This window comes from Erpetoichthys calabaricus, chromosome 4, assembly GCF_900747795.2.
Source record: "Erpetoichthys calabaricus chromosome 4, fErpCal1.3, whole genome shotgun sequence".
In the NCBI taxonomy this organism is placed as follows: Eukaryota; Metazoa; Chordata; class Cladistia; order Polypteriformes; family Polypteridae; genus Erpetoichthys; species Erpetoichthys calabaricus.
In genome coordinates, this window is record NC_041397.2 from 303,617,130 (window position 1) to 303,640,179 (window position 23,050).

Consider the following 23,050-nt stretch of genomic DNA (forward strand, 5'->3'; position numbering starts at 1 on the left):
AAGCTGACACTTCAATCTTCCATCTGCGACAAGAATGAAGTAAGATATGAAGAGGTAGGGGAAGTGATGCTGCACGGCTTCCCTGCTGGCCACTGCCGACAGTTGATTTTAAAATTAAATAAAAATAAAAGTAGGAATAATCTTGGAGGTCAATCATCACCCCACAAGTGGATAGTAGACATCATGTAGTATATGTGTACCAAATTTCAGGTCAATAGTTCAAACGGTTTGCAAGCTTCAGGTGATTTAAAATCCTGGACAAACAAACGGACAGCCACGGTAGCGTATTATACAAGAGGATTTTTTTTGTTCTGTTCTTTTGTTTATGTGACAGGGCAGCTTTGGCACTTGGCCACAATTAGTGCATTTGTGATGCAAGTTGTAGTTACACTATAAATATGGCAGTGTTTCCATGTTTTGGTATCACTTAGTTCATCTTAATCTGAGGGTGGTGCAGAATATGCATAAGAACAATATGATGCTGTGAGGTGCATGGTAGGAATGACACCCTGGTTCAAGGTGAGAGTGGGATTACAAGAATCGGATCTGAGCCCTTTCCTGTTTGCAGTGGTGATGGACAGATTGACAGATGAAGTCAGACAGGAGACTTTGTGGACTGGGATGTTCGCAGATGACATTATCATCTGTAGTGAGAGTAGACAGCAGGTTGAGCCGAATCTGGAGAGGTGGAGGTTCACAATGGACACAGGGGGAATGAGAGTCAGTGGGTGTAAGATGGAGTACATGTGCATGAATGAGGAGGAAGGTGGAACCGACGAAAAGACAGGAGACAAAGCTAGAAGTGGCAGAGCTGAAGATGCTACAAGTTTTTCTTGGAGTAACAATGGTAGACAGGTTTAGGGATGAGTATATTAGAAGGACAACACAGGAACAACAATTTGGTGACCAAGTTAGAGAGGCTAGATTGAGATGGTTTGGGCATGTGCAGAGGAGAGATGAGGGGTACATCGGGAAAAGAATATTGAGGATGGAACTGCCAGGAAGGAGGAAAAGAGGAAGGCCAAAGAGCAGGTTTATGGATGTGGTGAGGGAGGACATGAAAGCAGTCGGTGTGGCAGAAAATGATGTAAATGACAGGGATAGATGGAGATGGATGATCTGCTGTGGCAACCTCTAAGTGGGAGCAGCCGAAAGAAGAAAAAATAGAAGTTGGATAATCTTTAACAGTCTTCAGCGTTATTTTGCTATTCAAGTAGTGCCAAGTGTTTTGTTTCACTTCAGGTTTTGATCTCCTTTCTTAATATGACTTTGATTTTTGGTATGCTCCTTTACTGTACTTGCTTGCATTCCTTTTTAATCTTCTGGTTTACACCTGGCCAGGCCATTATTATGTTTTTATTTCCCAGTCTTTTGTTGACTTTCACAATAATTCCTGGAGATGCTATCTCGTAACATTGATCATGTGGAGATCTGCTGTGGTAAATCAGAAAATACTGTATAGCACAAAATGACTAAAAGTCAAGAGGCAATTAGAGGTTGTAACTGGGACTTTGAAAATACGACCACCAAAACAAACTTTTAGACGACTTTCAGAAATCAAAGTTGAAAGGAGAGCCAAAAATTAGTTACCAATTTACCAAGAAAAATGACTGATTGTTAATCCACAATTTCAGATAGAGATGCGACTTTACTAATGGTGTTTTATGCTGTCCCCTCAATGACGTCATGTGCTGTGCATATCCAGGAGCCTCATGCATAACGCCGTGTGTAGAATTCACCCTAAAACATGACGTATGGACAAAAGCAGAAATGTTCATATGCACAAAAAAATCCAGATGCATAAATCTGTACGTTCGCCAACTTCCACATTCTTCTGCTCCATAAATCCCGGTCAGTGTAAAAAGTAATGCACGTGCATGTGCCTGCTGCCACTCCACAACTCCTCCCAGAATTACGCGTCCTTGAATATGCAAATCAATATAAATAGCCCTTAAGCTCAGTGTTCTGTGAAAAGGTGATGGCAAAAGCACAGGGAAAATATAAGAATTTAAGCGAATACCAAGTGGAGGCAAGGAAAAATGTACTATAAGTTGGTTTAAACAGTGGTAGAAACAACAAAAGGAAGTTGATTGAGTGGCATAGAATGTCGGAGAAACTCGAAAGCTCAAGTTCACAAAGTCGCGCAGTACCCAAAATAAAAAAGAAGTTGTCAGATATCAAAGTCGCCATGAAAAGGTGAGTCGTAGCCCACCATCTGAGTGTCATATGAAAGCTTACTTGGGTACAGAGAAAAGAAAAAAAAATAGGGACACAGTGGGGAAAAAAGCTCGAAATGTCAACTTTAATCTTGAAATTTCCACTTTAATGACAAAATAAACTATGTGATTAAAGTAGAACATCATAAACTTCACCTTAAAATCGTTTAATTTACTAGTTTCTCAAATACCATCATAACTAAAGTAACACGTCAAATGCTTTGTTTTGTATATGTTCTTCTATGTGCTCTATGTGTGTGAATCACTTCGTGCATGTTAAACGGGCTTTAAGAACAGAATCCATTACATTCATAATATTACAGCTCTCTGAATAATTAAAATACTGAGATGTATACTTGATATCATTTTCATGATGATAGGAATTAAAGCATGTATTAAACATGGGAACACGGTGGCGCAGTGATAGTGACAAACTGGCGCCCCGTCCAGAGATTGTTCCTGCCTCATGCAAGATGCTTGCTGCGCCGTGTGCTACCTTCGATGAAATAATTTACTGCAGCAGTACTGTCTCTTTCAAACGTTCTAACCCCAAATTCCTGTCCTTCCTTTTCTTTCTCCAAATACCCAATCGCCACACAATCACCTCTGTAATAGATGTAAAGCCATCTATAAGCTGAGAACACAGATTCTTCAAAACGTTTAAGGAAAATTTAAATATCTTTGCAGTACATGTTTAATTATTCTATCCATCTATCCTTCCAGTGTCGTGCCAGCCCCAGCAAGAATACAGTGCGAGGCAGGAACAATCCTTGAATGAGGCACCATATAGATTATTTAAATGAAGTTAACGTTTTATCTGTATAATGTAATAAACATATTTTGCTGCATTTCATCTTAATGATGTCGTCATCATATATTAATACGTGCTTTATAAAGTGGCTCAGGTGGTGCAATATAACTGTATCACAAGTTTACAGTGAGGTAATTGTACTTATAAGTACAAACAGTTCTACAAGGAACACTTGATGCACTGATTGTTTATTTTTATAGTTCTTGGGATGAAACTGTTTCTGAACCATGAAGTCTGTACAGGAAAGGCTCTGAAGCATTTGTCGTATGAGAGCAGTTCAACAGACAGCATGGCTGAGGCAGCATGTGCTCTTTCCGATCAGCTGATGTAGAGCTGTGATTCCCCACTCAGAAACAGTGATATAAATACTCCGAGTGGTGCAGTGAGAGTAATATGGATAAAGATGATTCGCTGTGGTGACCCCTAACGGGAGCAGCTGAAAGAAGAAGAAGAAGAAGGTGCAGTGAGAGTAACAAAGCTAAAGCAGTTATGGTATTTGGAATAGTTTGGCCATTCCATGGACCAATATATTATTACGGGTTAATTACAATCAGATGCATTCAACTAATAAATAATATGTGGTTAATTTCAGTGTATATGATAAAGCCGCGTCAGGGATGTGGATCTAAAAAAGAAAGGGAAACCACACTGGCACAAAAGCACTGCTTTGACGCTGGGTGCCGCCAGTTAGCAAAACTGAGCGGATAACTTGCGTACACCATGGTTTAAGCTAGCTTGAGAATGTGCGTGGCTTTACGCCAAGTTTAGGTTTTATACATCACGATTTGAGCATGGAAACCGGAGTATGCAACATTTTTGTGCATGCGCCCCATTTATACATGAGGCCCCAGGTCATATCCAACAAATGTCAGCAAACACAGGCAAACAAAATGGCCATGAAAGAATAAAATGAAATTACAAAAATCTTACAGAAGTGTCAGAACCAAAAATCTGCATAATAAATCAAGTTCTTATATTCAAAAACTGAAATAGATAGTGAAAAAGCCAAAAAAAAAAAGATGGTGCAGGAAAACTAAAATAAATAAAGCACGTAACACCAGTATAGCAATGCCAGGAAAACTCCTCAGCCACTTGACTGTAATCCATACTGAAACAGGGTGTAAACATTAAGGTATTTTTTTGCTGCTTCCTTCATCTTTTCATTTCTTAAAGTGTAAATTAAAGGATTAACCATTGGAGTGAAAAAATAGTTCAAACCCCCAATAAAAATTCTTTCTTCATATGAAATGCTTTCAGTTCGGAAAATAATATAAAAAAGTGCAGTAGAAAGATAATAAAGGAGCACCACAAGCAAATGCGAGGAACACATTGAGAAGGCCTTTGTTCGACTAGCAGTTGTCTTAAGTCTTACAACTGAAATTATAATTCTGTAGTACGACCAAAGCACAAAAAGAAATGGGATGAAGATAACAAGCATAGCCAGTGAAAAAGCCAAATTGGCATGGAGAGTCACATCAGTACATGTAAGGGCAACTACAGCTGAATAATCACAAAAACAGTGCAAGATTTTATTAGATCCACAAAATGGAAGATAGGATGCCCAGGTTATTGAGACTAATGGAAGGAGAAATCCCACTATCCACACTGTGGCTGCTATTGAGAGACATACTTTCATGTCTATAATCACATTGTACTGGAGAGGCTTCACAATAGCAACATACCGGTCATAAGCCATTGCAGCTACCAAGAACAGTTCACTTCCCCCAACCGCAATTATGAAGTACATTTGAAAAAAGCATCCACCAAAAGAAATTTTTTTATTAATTTCTAAGAGAACTGCTAGCAGTTTTGGTATAATTGCTGTTGTCATCAGCAGATCTAACAGGGATAAATTCCAAAGGAAAAAATACATGGGTGTGTGGAGCCTGTGGTCTACCGCAACAAAAAAAAGAATCAGCAGATTTGCAGTAAGTGTTATTAAAAACAAAATGAGGAATCCCAAGAAGAGAGGTGTCTTGTACTCCTGAAGACCCAAAAATCCAACAATTTCAAACTCTGTGAAAGATGCAGCCTTGGAATTGTTCATGTTCTTGCTCTTCATAGCCTGCCTGTGAAAAGAAGAACAGGAAATTACTTTTGTTTGCCATTTTTTGACAGTAAATATGTAAGGCACTGCATGATACACATATATACACACACTATATTATATATATATATATATATATATATATATATATATATATATATATATATATATATATATACACACACACACACACACACACACACACACACACATATATATACACATACAGTAAACTATTTCAACCATTCTATGATCTGCTTCTCACAACTGAGGGCACCGTGGCGGATGTTAGCAGACTCGCTGGCCAACCACAAGCGTTACCTGGTAGGTAACCACCCATACAATCAGATTGTGACACAGACTACGAATGCCATGAATGTAATTACCCCGATCTACATGCTGTCAAATAAACGAACCACACGCCGTGGCGCAACATTAGAGGCTTCACCTCTGGCGCTGACGTCCGAGGTTCGATTCCCGAGAGGGAGTGCAGTAGAGTGTGTACGCCTGATGAGCCCAGAATTAGGGTGAAACACGTGTCGCGTACTCTTTGCATTATTTGACAGTAAACTATTTCAACCATTCTATGATCTGCTTCTCACAACTGAGGGCACCGTGGCGGATGTGAGCAGACTCGCTGGCCAACCACAAGCGTTACCTGGTAGGTAACCACCCATACAACCAGATTGTGACACAGACTACGAATGCCATGAATACATATATATATATATATATATATATATATATATATATATACTTAACATATACTGTATATAATGTAATAAATGATCTTGCACAAAAAAAAGACTTCTACAAAAAGAAAAAGGTTTGGGGACCATCCCCATATATTGTCGTCCAGACAATAATAACAACACTGATTCAGATGACTTTTCAGTACATTGAATGTTTTACTGTGAACAAAATGGCGTTTAAATAGCAGAGGGAATGATGGGACAGGAAATGGTTTGCAGGAAGTGATGATGGGAGACAGGAAGCAGTGGGTTGTGGGACCGGAAGTGATGTCGTCATGACAAACCGGAAGTGACATTGTTTCGGCCATTTTGAACCCGGAAGTGGAGCTTCTTAGTTTACGTCAGGTTTTCTGTAGGCGAAAAGAGATTTAGGTAAGCACCACGTGATGACACTTTGTCTCGCAATATTTCACTCACCTTTAGTCTCTTTGACTGCCTCCAACTCGCACGTGTGTGACATGACCCCCCCTCAGCCCAGACCCATCCGGTCGGGCGACCTGCACCAAGAGGTTGTGGACACGGGAGAGAGCATCTGCGTTGGCCTGCAAGGAACCTCTGCGATAAGTAACACTAAAACAATAAGGTTGAAGATCCAAAAACCACCTAGTGACGCGAGGATTCAATTCCCATTGAAGAGACATCCACTGCAAAGCGGCATAGTCCGTCACCAGAGTAAATTCATGCCCCAATAGGTAGTACCTCAATGACGTGATAGCCCACTTAATTGCCAAGGCTTCCTGCTCCACCGCAGCATACTTAGTCTCCCGCTCCAGCAGTTTCCGGCTCAGTCACATAACGGGGTGTTCAGCACCATCGACACATTGGCTCAGCACGGCACCCAATCCTGTGGCCAATGCGTCGGTCTGAAGAATAAAAGGAATAGAAAAGTCAGAAGATTTCAATACAGGTGCTGACGTAAGGGCCAATATTAAGTCACTGAATGCTCTATTGACCGATTTATTCCATACCACTTTTAAAGGTGCTCGTTTCTTTGTTAAATTAGATAAGGGTGTAGCGATTTCTGAGAAATGCGGTACAAAATGGTGATAGTAACCGGCCAATCCCAAAAATGCTTGTACTTGCCGCTTATTTATCGGATGGGGCCAATTCATGATGGCAGCAATTTTAAGACATTGTGGTTTAACAACACCCCCACCCACTAGGTAACCTAAATATTTGGCTTCTCTTAATCCAAAGAAACATTTCCTCTGGTTAATACGAAGCCCAGCTGACGCTAGCGTGGAGAGTACTGTTTGAACCTGCCATACATGATCCTTCCATGTGCCGGAATAAATGACGACGTCATCCAGGTAGGCGGCACAATATGAATTGTGGGGCCGTGGCAGTGTGTCTACCAGACGTTGGAAAGTAGCTGGCACCCCGTGCACACCAAAAGGAAGAACCCTGTATTGCCAATGTCCACTGGGTGTACTAAAAGCGTTTTTTTCTTTAGCGGAATCCGTTAAGGGAATTTGCCAATACAGTAATCCCACGCTATATCGCGCTTCGACTTTCGCGGCAGCCTGCTCCTCAGTTAAGTCGTAATAGGCCCGCTGCGCCGTCCCCTTCAGATATGGAGCCAGTTGGTACGCCCATTCCGACCTTGGCCAAGCGTTCCGCTTTGCGGTACGCTCAAAAATCAAAAAGTAAGTCTCAATATCATCTTATTAAGTCAGTGTAGTAAACTGAATTGGTTGTGACCGAGCCACCTCCGTCCGTACACCAGCGAGAGAACAAGCCTCAGCTTCCACCAGTTGGGTCATGTTTCTCTCATCTGGATCTTTAGGGTCTGGAGAGCGCCCATATTGGTATTCAGCACGGTGTTAAGGTCCTGTTCTTCTGACATCTTCAAAAAACAAATCCTGCCGACTACGCCAATTGTAATAAATGATCTTGCGCAAAAAAAAAAGACTTCTACAAACAGAAAAAGGTTTGGGAATCATCCCTATATATTGTCGTCCAGACAATAATAACTACACTGATTCAGATGACTTTTCAGTACATTGAATATTTTACTGTGAACAAAATGGCGTTTAAATAGCAGAGGGAATGATGGGACAGGAAGCAGTGGATTGTGGAGCCGGAAGTGATGTCGTCGTGACAAACCGGAAGTGACGTCGTTTCAGCAATGTTGAACCCGGAAGTGGAGCTTCTTAGTTTTCGTCAGGTTTTCTGTAGGCAAAAAGAGATTTAGGTAAGCACCATGTGATGACCCTCTCGCGATATTTCACTTACCTTTAGGCTCTTTGACTGCCTCCAACTCGCACGTGTGTGACAATATATATATATATATATATATATATATATATATATATATATATATATACTGTGGTGGGTTGGCACCCTGCCCAGGATTGTTTCCTGCCTTGTGCCCTGTGTTGGCTGGGATTGGCTCCAGCAGACCCCCGTGACCCTGTGTTCGGATTCAGCGGGTTGGAAAATGGATGGATGGATGGATATATATATATATATATATATATATATATACAGTATACTGTGTATATATATATATATATATATATATATATATATATATATATACTGTATATGTATATATATTTTGTGAGGTTTCTAAACTCTTTTGGGACTCCGCCCAACGGGACAACACTTGAGTGTCCTCAAGACCGATTGCTGCGTCTGTGGAAGACAGCTTATTCGTTGCTGGAGCAGCCGCAGGCTCACAGTGCTGCAGTGGTTTGCCGTGGAAGCAAATTCAAGCTGATTGTAGTCGCGCTATAAGTGCCTGTCATCGATGGGTAATGCAAGGAACATTATAAATGCAGGAAACAGTATTACTTGGCCACTAACCTGACCACGACCCTGCCTGACTACTGTGTCTGTGTATAGGAGAGTGTTAGATCCCGTTACAATAAATCACTGTGCTGTTCCAGTTTCAAGCTGTGTTTTGGGGTGCAAGACAGTGACTCACATGTCTATATATATATTTAATATTTTACTTGCCAGAAGTAGTATGTAGTTGTGGTCACACTTCTGAATTTCAGACCGCCTCTCCCCCTCAATCACTGGTCAAGAGTCCTATCTTCAATTCAAAAGTGTGACCTCATGTGAAGGGAGCTTCCTGTTCATTTCTCAGAGTTATTTATTTTCCAATATTTAGTGTTTTGTACATTGTGAACATATAACTGTATGGCTTGACATTTTGATTATGCGCAATGAATAATGTGAGGTTTTTTTCATGGACATTTTTGATATTGTTGGCTGTTATTCAGCATTGGTCACCGTTCTGTCAGAAATTTAGTTATGTCCTTTCTCAACAAAAAAAATATGATATTTCAAAATGCTTCTCGGCCATCACTGGACACTACATCAGGTAAGTAAAAAAAACAATTTTCGGTTGAATGTTAGATAGATTGATGGATGGATGATACTTTATTTGTCCCCAAAGGGAAATTTAGAGTTTAGAGAAGCTCAAGAAAAATAGAAATGAAAGAAAATTATCAAACTAGTAACTACAAAGTAAAAACAGAGAGACTGCAATTCTGTAAAAAGTTGCCGCTTGTACAGCATCCAGAGGCTAAGATGGCAGACGGTTTTGTAGTAAGCATGCCGATAATAAATATTTGCATATCCACAGAAATATGTGAGTAAGGTTATACATTTGTAAACTACTTCTGCAAAAAAAGTATCTTGTAGTTGTTATTTAATATGCCCAGCTGGTTAACATGTGTTGTTTTGTTTTTGACTAAAAAATAATTCATTACATCTTGCCTGAAGAAGGGGCCTGAGTTGCCTAGAAAGCTTGCATATTGTAATCTTTTTAGTTAGCCAATAAAAGGTGTCATTTTGCTTGGCTTTTCACTAAAAAATAATAAATGGTGAACTTTATAGAGAGCAGAAAAGAAATTAACTTCCTTAGCAGTGACACTGAACACAATATAATAATACAAAGAAACATACTCCCTACTTCAATACATCTGTTACAACTAGCTAGAGTAGAGATGGGCATCATGGCAGGAGGCGTTAAAAAGCCTGATTACAGGAAATAAAAAGGCACATTCAAATATCAGTTAAACAACCAAAATTCCAAATTCATGTCCCACTTAAAAAACAACTTAATTGTCGTGGATTGTCCACCTGAAGAGGCCTAGTATGATGGCCTCGAAAGAAAAAACATACACAAAACTAAAAACATCAACAAAAAAGATGAAAACGCAAATATACCCAGAAAATGCAAACAAAAAGAATGAAGAAACAAACAAAAAAGGTGAAAATGCAACCAAAAAATGATGAAAACACAAATAAAAAAATCAAAATAGAAATTATACCACTACATGAAAGAGGAAGTGCAGAAGTTAACACAATCATTAGAACCAATAAAAAAACTAAAATAACCAAATACCTTAAGGTAGAAAAAACACTCTGCTTCAGAACCCTAACAAGGATGTGACTTTCAGTTTTGTTTTATCTATTTTTTATCTTTAGTTCATTAAAATTGTCTTTGTTAGAAGGAATGGCTGGAGACATTGCCCATCTTCTTGGTGTAATTTAAGGTTATATTTCAAACTATTGGATTTCACATGATGGGCCGTGTAAATCACTTAAAGTTCATTAGTAGTTTCGTTAAAGCCCCTTAACGGTTTAACTCATAATGCTCTATAGTCATCCATCCATCCATTATCCAACCCGCTATATCCTAACTACAGGGTCACGGGGTTCTGCTGGAGCCAATCCCAGCGAACACAGGGCGCAAGGCAGGAAACCAACCCCGGGCAGGGTGCCAGCCCACTGCAGCTCTATATTCATTCACCTTTGAATATACTTGTGATGCTGATTCTGCCCATGTATGTCAGATACATTCACAGATACACATGCAGATCTACAACTATATTATATTCATTATGTCCATTTACTAAAAGGTTATTTCAGGTCTACTTAAAACTGTTGGTGGCTAAATGTAAATGTTGTATAAACCTTGTTTCTTGAGATTTTCATGAAGAATTCATTTTCTTTTGTTTACGCATTTACATATCAAACCAAAAAAAGGGCTGCAGTATTTCTGGGTCTGCCATGGTGCATGAGAGAGAATCCTTCTAAACTCTTCATAATATGTGAGGTTTGTTTAACAGTGGTATGCCAGACAATCATGATAAAATGTCATGAGTGTGAGGATTGTGTAATTGTGTTACAGAATGTATATGGTATTTGTGTGCATGTGGATAATATAATAATATTTTTTATTTATTTTTTCCAATTAAGCCTACTGGACCTGAAGAAGGCATCATCAAGAGCATGACAATTGGAATAATCGCAATCATGGAAGATACGGTAGAACTACACTCAGCTGCTTACAGCGATATTGCCCTTGTGATTGAATTAAAAGTTGTGCTTTGACATCTTGATGATGTCCCACATGATTTTTTGAACTTGAGCGTGGTCGTGCTGTATACCTTAAATACAGATTACCCAGAAGAACTAAGATACACTTTTGAGGTGATCCGGCATCTGTTCTTGGGCATTGGGATTCATTCTTGCTCTGAGTCCAGTCACTCAAGAGCAAGTTTGTGAAATTGAGTTGAGAGTCTGGTGATTGGATGGTTTTGAATTGACCTAAGCCATTTAATTTTGTAAAATATTTTTGTTTCTTATTCCATTTATAGCAAGTAATCTAACATATTTAACTTCTTATGCCCTGAGGGCATATTTCAGCAATTTCCACCTGATGAATTTTCACCTTTGAGGTGTTCCCAGACATGTTAGCTGTTTCTGTGAAAAGTTTTATGTTGATAACACAAAGACACACCCCCTCCCGACACCCAAAAAAACCCCACAATCCTTTTTTCAAATGTGGACATGTTATACATTGTCTCAGTCACCTATACAATGGTATAAAGCTTTTGATGACATGACCTACATAGACAGAGGAACCCGAGCAGAACATCCAAATTGTCAATGCTAATCTGCCAAGCACAGCCACTCTATAACAGTGCATATCTCACTAACGCTTCATTCCACAATAACGAGCTTGAGCTAGATTTATTCAGCAGAATCTGCTATCAAGAGGTTGTCTTTTCCTATGAAGTGCCTCATTTGGACACCTGGCATGTTCTGGAACTGTTCTGGCAATTTCACTGATTAGCTCTGATGCTTTCTTGGTTTCTGACTTATTTTTGTGGGAAAGATATGAAATGATCTGTACTCTTAAGAAAGCCTTCTTGCAGAGAGACCTCTTGGTGTATTTGTCTCTAAAAAAATAGATTTGCTTGGGTATTAACTATGTACAGTTCTGGGGCCTCATGTATAAACGGTGCATACGCACAAAAATGTTGCGTAAGCCCGTTTCCACGCTCAAATCGCGATGTATAAAACCTATACTTGGCGTAAAGCCACGCACATTTTCACGGTAGCTCCAACCCTGGCGTACGCAAGTTCTCTGCCTGGTTTTGCAAACTGGCGGCACCCAGCATCAAAGCAGTGCTGCTGTTCCACAATGCCGGCTTTATCAAATACACTAAAATTAACTGCATATTGTTTATTAGTTTAATGCATCTGATTGTAATTAACCTGTAACAATATAATGGTCCACATAATGGTCAAACTATTCCAAATACCATAGTTGCTTTAGCGTTATTACTCTCACTTCACCTTCTTCTTCTATTTTCAGTTGCTCCCATTAGGGGTTGCCAGAGCTGATCATCTTTTTCCATATTACTCTCACTGCACTACTCGGAGCAGCTGATCGGAAAGACAATTACCGGTATACAGAATCAAGCACACGCTGCCTGAGCCGTTCATTATTTGAACTACTCTCATCCGACAAATGCTTCAGAGCCTTTCCTTTACAGACCTCATGGTTTGGAAACAGTTTCATCCCAAGAACTATAAACACACTCAATCAGTCCATCAAGTGCTCCTTGTAGAACTGCTTGTACAATTACCTCTCTGTAAACTTGCGATACAGTTATAATATTGCACAACCTGAGCCACTTTATAAAGCGTGTATTTACATATGACGACGATATCATTTTTAAGATGAAATGCAGCAAAATATTTTTATTACATTATACAGATAAAATGTTAAAGTCATTTAAATAATCAATATTGTTAATAATTAAACATGTGAGGACACAGTGGCTCAGCTCTAACTAGTTCAGGGATTTTTCCTGCCTCACGCTGTATTCTTTCTGGGGCTGGCGCGACACTGGAAAGATAGATGGATAGAATAATTAAACATGTACTATGAAGATATTTCAATGTTCGTTAAAAGTTTTGAAGAATCGGCATTCTAAACTTACAGATGGCTTAACATCTACAGAGCTGATTGTGTGGCAATTGGTTACTTGGATAAAGAAAAGGAAGGACAGGAATTGGAGGTTAGTATTTTTGAAAGAGACAGTACTGCTACAATAAATTATTTCATCGAAGGTCACGCACGGCGCAGCAAGCATCTTGCGGGAGGCAGGAACAGTCTGTGGATGAGGCGCCTACTCGTCACTATCACTGTGCTACAGTGTTCCCATGTTTAATAACATGCTTTAATTCCTATCATAATGAAAATGATATCAAGTATACATCTCAGTATTTTAATTATTCAGAGAGCTGTAATATCACAAATGTAATTAATTCTGTGTCCTGTCGGAGGAAGAGAAAGTCTGTTTAAGAAACACGTAGTGATTCACACACATAGAGCACATAGAAGAGCACATACAAAAAAAAGCATTTAACGTGCTACTTTGGTTACGATGGTATTTCAGAAACTAGTAAATTAAATGATTTAAAGATGAAGTTTATGACATTCTACTTTAATGACAAAATAAACTACATGATTGAAGTGGAAATTTCGAGCTTTTTTCTCACGACTCACCTTTTCACAGCGACTTTGATATCTGACTGCTTTTTTTTATTTTGGGCACTGTGCATCTTTGTGAACTTGAGCTTTCAAGTTTCTCCAGCACTCTGTCACTCGATCAACTTCCGTTTGTTGATTATATCACTGTTTAAACCAACAAATAGTACGTTTTTCCTTGCCTTCACTTGGTATTCGCTGAAATTCTTCAATTTTCCACCATGCTTTTGCCATTGTCTTTTCACAGAAGACTGAGTTTAAGGGCTATTTATATTGATTTGCATATTCAAATATATGTAATTCTGGGAGGAGTTGGGGCGGGACAAGCAGGTGCGTGCACGTGTTACTTTTCACGCTGACCAGGATTTATATAGCAGAAGAATGTGAAAGTTGGCGTTCGCACAGGTTTATTCATCTGAATTTTTTTGTGCTTTCGAACATTTCCACTTTTGTCCGTACGCCTATGTTATAGTGTGAATTCTATGCACAGTGTTATATATGAGGCCCCTGGTCTGCTAATAAAAGTGGGTTAACACACCAGCTGCGAGATGAGAATGTGGGGCATAATGATTTGAACTCCTTGATCAAAAGGGTGCGGTCAGAGATTACAATAGCAACGTACTTGCAAAATTTAATTGTGGGCAAGAAATTGTTATCTATAAAGAAATAATAAATTCTTGAGTAACAGTGATGTACTGGTGAGTAAAAGGAATTTGCTCTTGAGATTGGGTTTAGAAAGCTCCAGGGGTATGATAAGTTGTGATCAGTTACAAATTGGTAATTGTTTTTGCAGTGTTAGGTGTCATTTCCCCGGTGTCAAGAGACCTATCCAGGTCTGGATTTAAAACACAGTTAAAGTCACCAGCCATTATAATTTTATGAGTGTTCACATTACGAATGGATGCAAATATGTTTTAGATGAAGTCCCTATCATCAACATTGGGTGCATAAAATAACTTCACAGTTAAATAAATTACCCATGACGATCACATATCACCCTTCAGAATCAGATACTACATCTAATACTACAAATGAAATTGTTCTGTGTATAAGAATTCCCACACCTCTAGTTTTCTTTGTATAGCTGGAATGAAATATTTCACCAGTCCAAACTCTGTACAACTGAAACTGATCCTTGCTTATTAAGTGGGTATCCTGTAAAAATACTATTTTAGCGTTTAAACCTGTTAGTTAGAGTATACTTTCTTTCTCTTTAATTCTTGATTGAGACCTTTGACATTCCAGCTCACAAAGTTAAGTCTAGAATCCCGGAAGCCTACAAAAACACTTGAAATCCCTGGCCACTTTAAATTTTCTCGCACCTCTCCATTAGCGTCTTTTGTTTTGCAAATTTGTCAATCAGCACAAACAGCTAGCAGCCTGCTACGGGCATGCTGATAAAGTACATGTTCAATGCCAGTCCTTATTCAGGAAATGATCCCAGTCATCCTATGGGAGAAAGACTTTCCAACACTAAGGTCATAAAGCTTATGAAATTACTTCTGGATAAAGGCAGAACCATAACAACAGTTGCGTAAAGTGCGACAGGAGCTTCCACCTGCAGCTAAAGTCATTCGTGTATTGAAGTAGCATTGCACATGTACTTTGTCAGCGTGCCCATGTCGATCAAACACAGGAAGCTCTGCAGTCTACTTGTGACTTTACACTGTAGGAAGATAAGTAAATAAGTCAAAGTAAATAGGTAAATAACATTCAATGTGGCTTTTATATAAGGAACATATAAATTTTTTTTTTAAAATAAAGACCATGACAAAACATAATCACAAACAGAAATTTGCACGATACCTTGGCGATCTCGGTATGCCCTGCTGTTTCATTGAAGGACATGCATGTGTCAGATTCACTGGCAGGATGACGCCTGACCTCTTGCTACATCCAAATAGTAGCAAATAGTCCATCTTTCACCTTTACACCTGGTACAGCACCATCTTTCACCTTTACACATGGTACAGCTGTGTTGTTCTTATGTGTGACTGGACGTTTCTTGCGGGGAGGGCTTCTGTTCTCTTTTTCCGATGTAGAACCCTCATCCTCATCTGAGTTCACCTCTGTTATAGCATGTCTTTATTTGAAAACTAGCAGTCTCAGATTAGGGGGAGCGTGAACGTGACTGAGGAAATAAAACTGAATAATAAAAAAAAAAAAACGCTAACTTTAACAAGTACCATAAATTTACACCGGCTGTTAAAGACTCAAATAAGTTAAATGTATGTTTTAATTCTATAATAGTAACAATAAGAGCAGCTCAAAACGCTCTTTACTCACCGGGAATCGATCACGCAAATTTCTTGATTATGAGTCACCAGTTCTTACCTCTGCACCACCCAAGCGATGGTGTCAGCATCATACCCTAACCCGATTTCTTTTTCTTCGGTTATATTCTTGAATCAAACCGCACTTGTTTTCTTATACAGTACTTGTACATTTTGTGAAAATGTTTTACTACTGGGCAGCAAACATACAAGCTATAAACACCTGGACACAAATAGATGAAGATACACAGGCTTGGTTCGCAATAGAAATAAAATCCTGCAGTACTTCTCTATATTCCCTGCTTTGTGCCCCAATAAATGCAAGTTATCGCCGATATACTAATAACCCAATTGTGCTTCACTCACTCAGAATATGGAACCAATGTAGAATGGATGGAGAAGCTTTTATCTGTGGCTCCTCTGCAAGAGGACCACCTCTTTCAATCCTCGCAAACATATGCAGTTTTAATATCTGGAAAAAATTTGGGATTAAAATGCTCAGAGATCTTTATATAGACAACATCGTTGCATCCTACGAACAATTACATTCCAAATTTAAATTTCCAGCTACACATTTCTTTCACTATCTTCAAATTAGGAACTTTGTTAATGAGAACCTGCCCGATGTTCCTCATCTTGCACCCTCGTCCATGCTGGAAAAAATATTGCTTAATTTCAAGGACTTAGACACTATCTCTGCAATATACAAATTTATTTTACAGTCCCTCCCTTTCAAAGATCCAAGAGGACAATGGGAAAAGGATCTCTCACTCAACATATCAGAAAAGGAGTGGAAGGTAGCAATGCAGAGAATTCATTCGAGCTCCATATGCGCAAAGCATACAATTATTCAACTCCAAATTATATATTGAGCACATCTGTCTTGCTTGAAATTGTCTAAATGTTTCCAGCGCAAGATCCAACCTCTGAACGCTGCAATCAAGATCCAGCCTCACTGGGTCACATTCTTTGGGCCTGCGCCAAATTAACATCATTTTGGACCAAAATGTTTAAGTGCCTTTCAGACAGCCTTGGTGTCACAGTCCCTCCTAACCCATTAACAGCTGTGTTTGGTGTACTTACAGATGGGTTTAAAGTGGAGAAGGACAAACAAACTGTGATTGCATTCACTACACTTTTGGCATGCAGCCTTATTTTGCTAAACTGGAAGAATCCTAACTCTCCTCTTTTAAGTCAGTGGGTAACTGATGTTATATATTATTTAAAATTGGAAAAAATCAAATTCTCACTTAAGAGGATCTGTGCAGAACTTTTTCAAAACCTGGCAGGATCTAATCAATAATATTTTAGAATAAGCTCTTAAAGCACTGAGGAAGTAACTCTCTCCCCATTCCTTTTTCTTCTCTAGTTATCTGTATCCGCCTACTAAACTCATCAATTTATTTATTTTTACTAAGTTTTAGTCCGTTGGCCATGCTCGCTTTCTCAGGGGTGGGGGTTGATTTGTTTTCAATCCTATTTTTTTATAAAAATTGATCTATATGTTTGGAATGATTACAATAAAATCAATAAATAAAAGATATTTGGTATTTGGACTTCAGTCCTCACACATTATACACTATCCATCCATCCATTTTCCAACCCGCTGAATCTGAACACAGGGTCACGGGGGTCCGCTGGAGCCAATCCCAGCCAACACAGGGCACAAGGCAGGAAACCAATCCCGGGCAGGGCGCCAACCCACCGCAGGACACACACAAACACACCCACACACCAAGCACACACTAGGGCCAATTTAGAATCACCAATCCACCTAACCTGCATGTCTTTGGACAGTGGGAGGAAACCGGAGCGCCCGGAGGAAACCCACGCAGACACGGGGAGAACATGCAAACTCCACGCAGGTCTCCTAACTGCGAGGCAGCAGCGCTACCACTGCGCCACCGTGCCGCCCTACATTATACACTATATTTTGTCAAATATTACTAAAACACGAAAAATGTTTCTGTTTTAGTTATGTGCTCAACAATTCCTGCCTCGCATTTCCTGTCATTCTACAATTTACATACTGTAGATCGTTGTAGACACAGAGCAAACATGAAATGTATGTATTCCAAATATCTATATTTTATTTACCCTATACAATTGAAGGCACCTCACTGACTTTATGTTCAGCTTGAGCTGCAAAAATGGGGGGTAGGGTATTATAACAGGCTTCTTGCTGATTGTACTAATCGATGCAAAGGAATTTAAGGTGGCCCGGGATTGCAAGTTTTTTCATAGCCTTCAGGCGTTCTAGTGTTAACTGTTTGGTCACGGAAATATTGCTTCTTCACTTTTGTTGACATTTTGTAGCCTTAATTTAGGATAGCACATTAATACATAAGATAGCTTCAACTTGCTGACAACAAAAGAGAACAGAACAATTCATTTTTAAATCATGACATCATTACTATGAACACAGAGGGAAGGCTAATAAGATCTTAGCTCAATAAATCCACAAGCAGAACGTTCACAATGCAATACCAGTAATTACCAACGCAGTTGGAGACAAAATCATTGACCATAAAAATATAATGCACGCATTTAGAGACTACTATATGTCCTTATATTCTACTCAGTTTAAAGAAGACAAACACAAACTAATACATTTCTGGATGCATTACAGACACCACAGCTAGATACTCTTAGTGCTGTGGAACTGCATAAACCTCTGGCACTCTCAGAATTACTAAATGCTATAAACTCACTTCAGAGTGGGAAAGCAGCAGGCCCTGATCACTACCCTGCTGAATTTTATAAGAGATTCTCTATTAAGTTAGCTCCCCTTTTATTAGAAACATTTACAGAAGCTAGAAGCAATAATATTCTACCTCAAACTTTTTGCCAAGCATTAATTGCCATGTTTCTTAAGTAAAATTAGGACTTATTACCATGTGAATCATACAGACCAATCTCACTCCTGAATAATGATGTTAAGATACTCTCCAAAGTCCTAGCTATAAGGATTAAGAAAGTGCTTCCTTTGGTAATATCACAAGACCAAACTGGATTTATTAAATATAAAAACTTAGCATCCAATCTTAAACACCTGTTTAATGTAATATATTCACTCACAAAGTCTTAACACTCCAGAAATATTATCATCCAGAGAAAGCATTTGACATGGTTGAATGGAACTACCCTTTCACTACATTAGGGAAATTTGTGTTTGGCACAAACATATGTGTACGGCTCAAACTTCTGTATACCAATCCCGACGCTTCAGTTTGTATTAACACGATTAATTCAGAATACTTTAAACTAGAACGTGGTACTAGTCAGGGATGACCCATATCACCATTGCTTTTCAAAATTGCCATTGAGCCACTGGCAGATCATTTTCAAAATGCTTATGAGATAAAGGGGATTTTCAGAGACGGACTTGAACAGAAAATATCACTATGTGCAGATGATATGGTACTATATACATCAGATCCACAAAATACTGTGCCTGCAGTCCTAACAGAACTAGCATAGTTTCAAGATTTCTGGACTCAAAATTACTTTGAATAAAAGTGTGCTCTTTCCAGTGAACTCTTTAGCTCACAATATTAGATTGGACACCTTCCGTTTTTCATCACAGATCAGTTTAAATACCTAGGGGTAAACACAAGTAAACATTAATCTCTTTATTAACAAAACTTTGCTGTCTGCATGGAAAAACTTAAGCAAGACTTGTATAGATAGTCTACCCTTCATCACTATTTACCTGGAAGAATTAACACTTTTAAGATTAATGTCCTTCCTAAGCTTCTTTTTATTTTCCAAAGCATTCCAATATACATTAACAAATCATTTTTAAGAGGTTAGATTCAATCATAACCTCATTTATTTGGAATTCATATCCAAAGGACTACCCTACAAAGACCTAAAGAAGAAGGTGGCATGGCTCTACCTAACTTTCAATTTAATTACAGGGCAGCAAATATACAAACTATATAAATCTGTACATTGACACCAACAGATGAACATACACAGGCTTGGTCCACAAAAATCCTGCAGTACTTGTTTATAGTCCTTGCTTTGTTCCCCAATAAGTACAAGTCATCACCAATATACTAACAACCCAATAGTGCTTCACTCACTCAAAATATGGAACCGATGTAGGAAGTACTTCAAGATAGAGAAGCTTTTATCTGTGGCACCTCTGCATGATAACCACCTTTCTCCACCCTCTCAAACATCCACAGTTTTTAATGTTTGGAAAACATACCGGATTAAATCACTTAGAGATTTGTACATAGATAATGTCTTTGCATCCTTTGAACAGTTACACTCCAAATTTAATTTTTCAACAACACATTTCTGTCACTACCTCCAAATTAGAAACTTTGTTAATAAAACACGACTAATTTCCCTCACCTTCTACCTCTATGCCAGAAGACAGCATTTCTGTAACATATAAAAACATTTCAAAGTCCCTCTCTTTCAAAAATCCCAGAGTACAGAGGGAAAAGAATCTCTTACTCAACATTTTACAGTACTAGGGTGTTGTACCGTGTTAGCCATTATGAATGTAGAGAAAAGCCAAGCAAAATGACACCTTTTATTGGCTAACTAGAAAGATTACAATATGCAAGCTTTCGAGGCAACTCAGGCCCCTTCTTCAGGCAAGATGTAATCAATCTTGCCTGAAGAAGGGGCCTGAGTTGCCTCGAAAGCTGGCATATTGTAATCTTTCTAGTTAGCCAATAAAAGGTGTCATTTTGCTTGGCTTTTCTCAACATTTTACAAAAGAAGTGGAAGGCAGCCATGCACAGCAATTCGCTCTAGTTCCAAATGCACAAAGCATACAATTATTCAGCTTAAAATCTTTTATCATGCACATTTGTCTTGTTTAAAATTGTCCAAAATGTTTCCAGGGCAAGATCCAACCTTTTGGGCATTTTGGGCCTGCACCAAATGAACATCATTTTGGACTAAAATCTTTAAATGTTTATCAGACAGCCTTGGTGTCACAATCCCTGCTAATCCACTAACAGCTGTGTTTGGTGGGATCCGAGATCGGCTTAAAGTGGAGAAGGACAAACAAACTGTAATTGCCTTTACTTCACTATTGCCACGTAGACTTATCTTGATCAACTGGAAGAAACCTAACTCACCTCTTTTAAGTCAGTGGGTAACTGATGTTACATACTATTTGAAATTGGAAAAAATCAATAACATCTTAGAATAAGCATTTAAATTGGTGAAGGATTTTCTTCCTTTTTAAATTTTTTTTCCTACTGTTAAAGTTTTACTCTGTCTATTGGCATAGTTTTGTCAAGTTTGACTTGCTTGTATGGACTGTTATTTGCTTTTAATAAATTAAATAATATGTTAAAAAAAAGAATCTGCTGAAAATTTTAATATATATTCGCTGTTGGTTTGTGACATTATATGCGACAAAACTCAAAATGTCCTCCGAATGCATGGTAGGGCGGCAACTTTTGAAAAAAACATATTGGGTGTCATTGGAAATTTGTATTTCTTATTCAATTTAATAATAATAATAATAATAATAATAATAATAACAATTTATATAAATTAATATTCACTTACTGTATATAGGTGAGGTGAGAGGACGCTGGCGTTGATTGTTCGCCGCTTCTCCCTCTGACTCTTAGTTTAATGTTTTTACTATTATTTATATTTTACTAACATTATTAATTTACTATTATTCTTTTAGTGTTCATTAGAAAGTTTCGTATTTTTTCTGAAAGCTTTCTTGTACTGTTTTAATCGTCTGCCGTGGATTTTACGGATTTTATCAAGGTTTTGTTGCCTACTCACTTGCTGCCTGGATATACTGTTCTACCATTTGCTGTGGACTTTATGGATTTTATTAAGTTATGTTAAGTTAAGCTTTTTGTTGTCTACTCACCTGTTGCCCGGATATACTGCTTTAGATTTTCAGCGCTGTCTGGACAGCATTCCTCCCTACCTCTTCAGTCTGAATGGCGTTCAGTTATTCTAACTCACAACTCCGCCGACTTAATCCCGCAACCACTCCTGAAATGAACATCTCCATCATCAAAGAACTGGGACTTCTTCGCCATCCTCGTTACATTCACAGAGGATCCAGCCGAAAGTTCGTCTTCCATAACCACCCAAAGTGTTCTGCTACCAACATTCCTTCTTTCTGGTCATCTGTCGCACGTTTGACGTGTCATCAGAGCACAGTCGCTCCAATTACTATCAACATTGGAAGTATCGTGAGATCTCTGGACTCTAGCATGGGATACACCCGAGCCACTGACAGAAATATCGCGAGGTCTTCACTTCGCCGGCTGGATTTATTTTGTGGAATGGATTCTAAGCTGCGTGGAGTGGATTTTAATGTGCTGCGTCCTGTACAGAGATTTACTTCACATTGGTTAAATTTGAACTATTTAATTCTCAATCTATCAGCAATAAATCCATACTGATTGAAGAACACATCAGGGAAAAAGGACTTGACTTCATGTGTCTGACAGAAACCTGGCACCAGTCAGAGGTTTACTCTGCCTTAAATGAAGCCTGTCCACTTGGCTACAGTTACTTGGAGGTAGCTCGCAGCGCTGGGCGTGGTGGTGGACTAGTTGTTATCCACCGTCAGGACCTGGGGTTGTCCCCTATCTCGATACCTGCAATATCTTCCTGTGAGTGCCTTGCATTTAAATGTAAGCCCCCATTTCCCATGACTGTTCTCCTTATCTATCGACCTCCAAAACCCAACTCTGCCTTTATTCCGGAAATTACTGATCTTCTCACAACACTCTGTGCTACTTCTGCCAACATCACAATCTTAGGAGATATAAATATTCATGTTGACAATCCCACAGGTTATCTCACTGCTGATTTCCTTGAGCTGCTAGATTCTCTCAACCTACAACAACATGTTGATGTTCCCACACATTCTAGGGGTCACACTCTTGACTTGGTCATTTCAAACTGTGCCCCAATCAGGAATCTACAGGTATTTGATCTTGGTATTTCAGACCACAACGTTGTGTCATTGGAGCTGCCCTTTTTCTCCTCCCGTATCAAACCAAAACGACAGATCTATTTCAGAAATCTGAAGAGTATCAATGTGGATGCCTTGGCCTTGGGCCTTACATTTCTCTCCTCTGACTTTATCAGCTCCCTCTCTGTTGCTGACCTCGTCGATTTTTACAACCAGTCC

General features: G+C 38.9%; 1 protein-coding gene across 1 annotated transcript; it reads right to left on the reverse strand.

Moving 5' to 3' along the window:
* Positions 1-3,846: 3,846 nt before the first annotated feature.
* Positions 3,847-21,944, reverse strand: LOC114641279 (olfactory receptor 10A6-like). Its single transcript, XM_028790353.2, has 2 exons — positions 21,868-21,944; positions 3,847-5,096 (listed from the first exon to the last, which is right to left on the reverse strand). The coding sequence occupies exons 1-2, from the start codon at positions 21,942-21,944 to the stop codon at positions 4,112-4,114; spliced, it is 1,062 nt and encodes a 353-aa protein (XP_028646186.1). The 3' UTR covers positions 3,847-4,111.
* Positions 21,945-23,050: the final 1,106 nt, after the last annotated feature.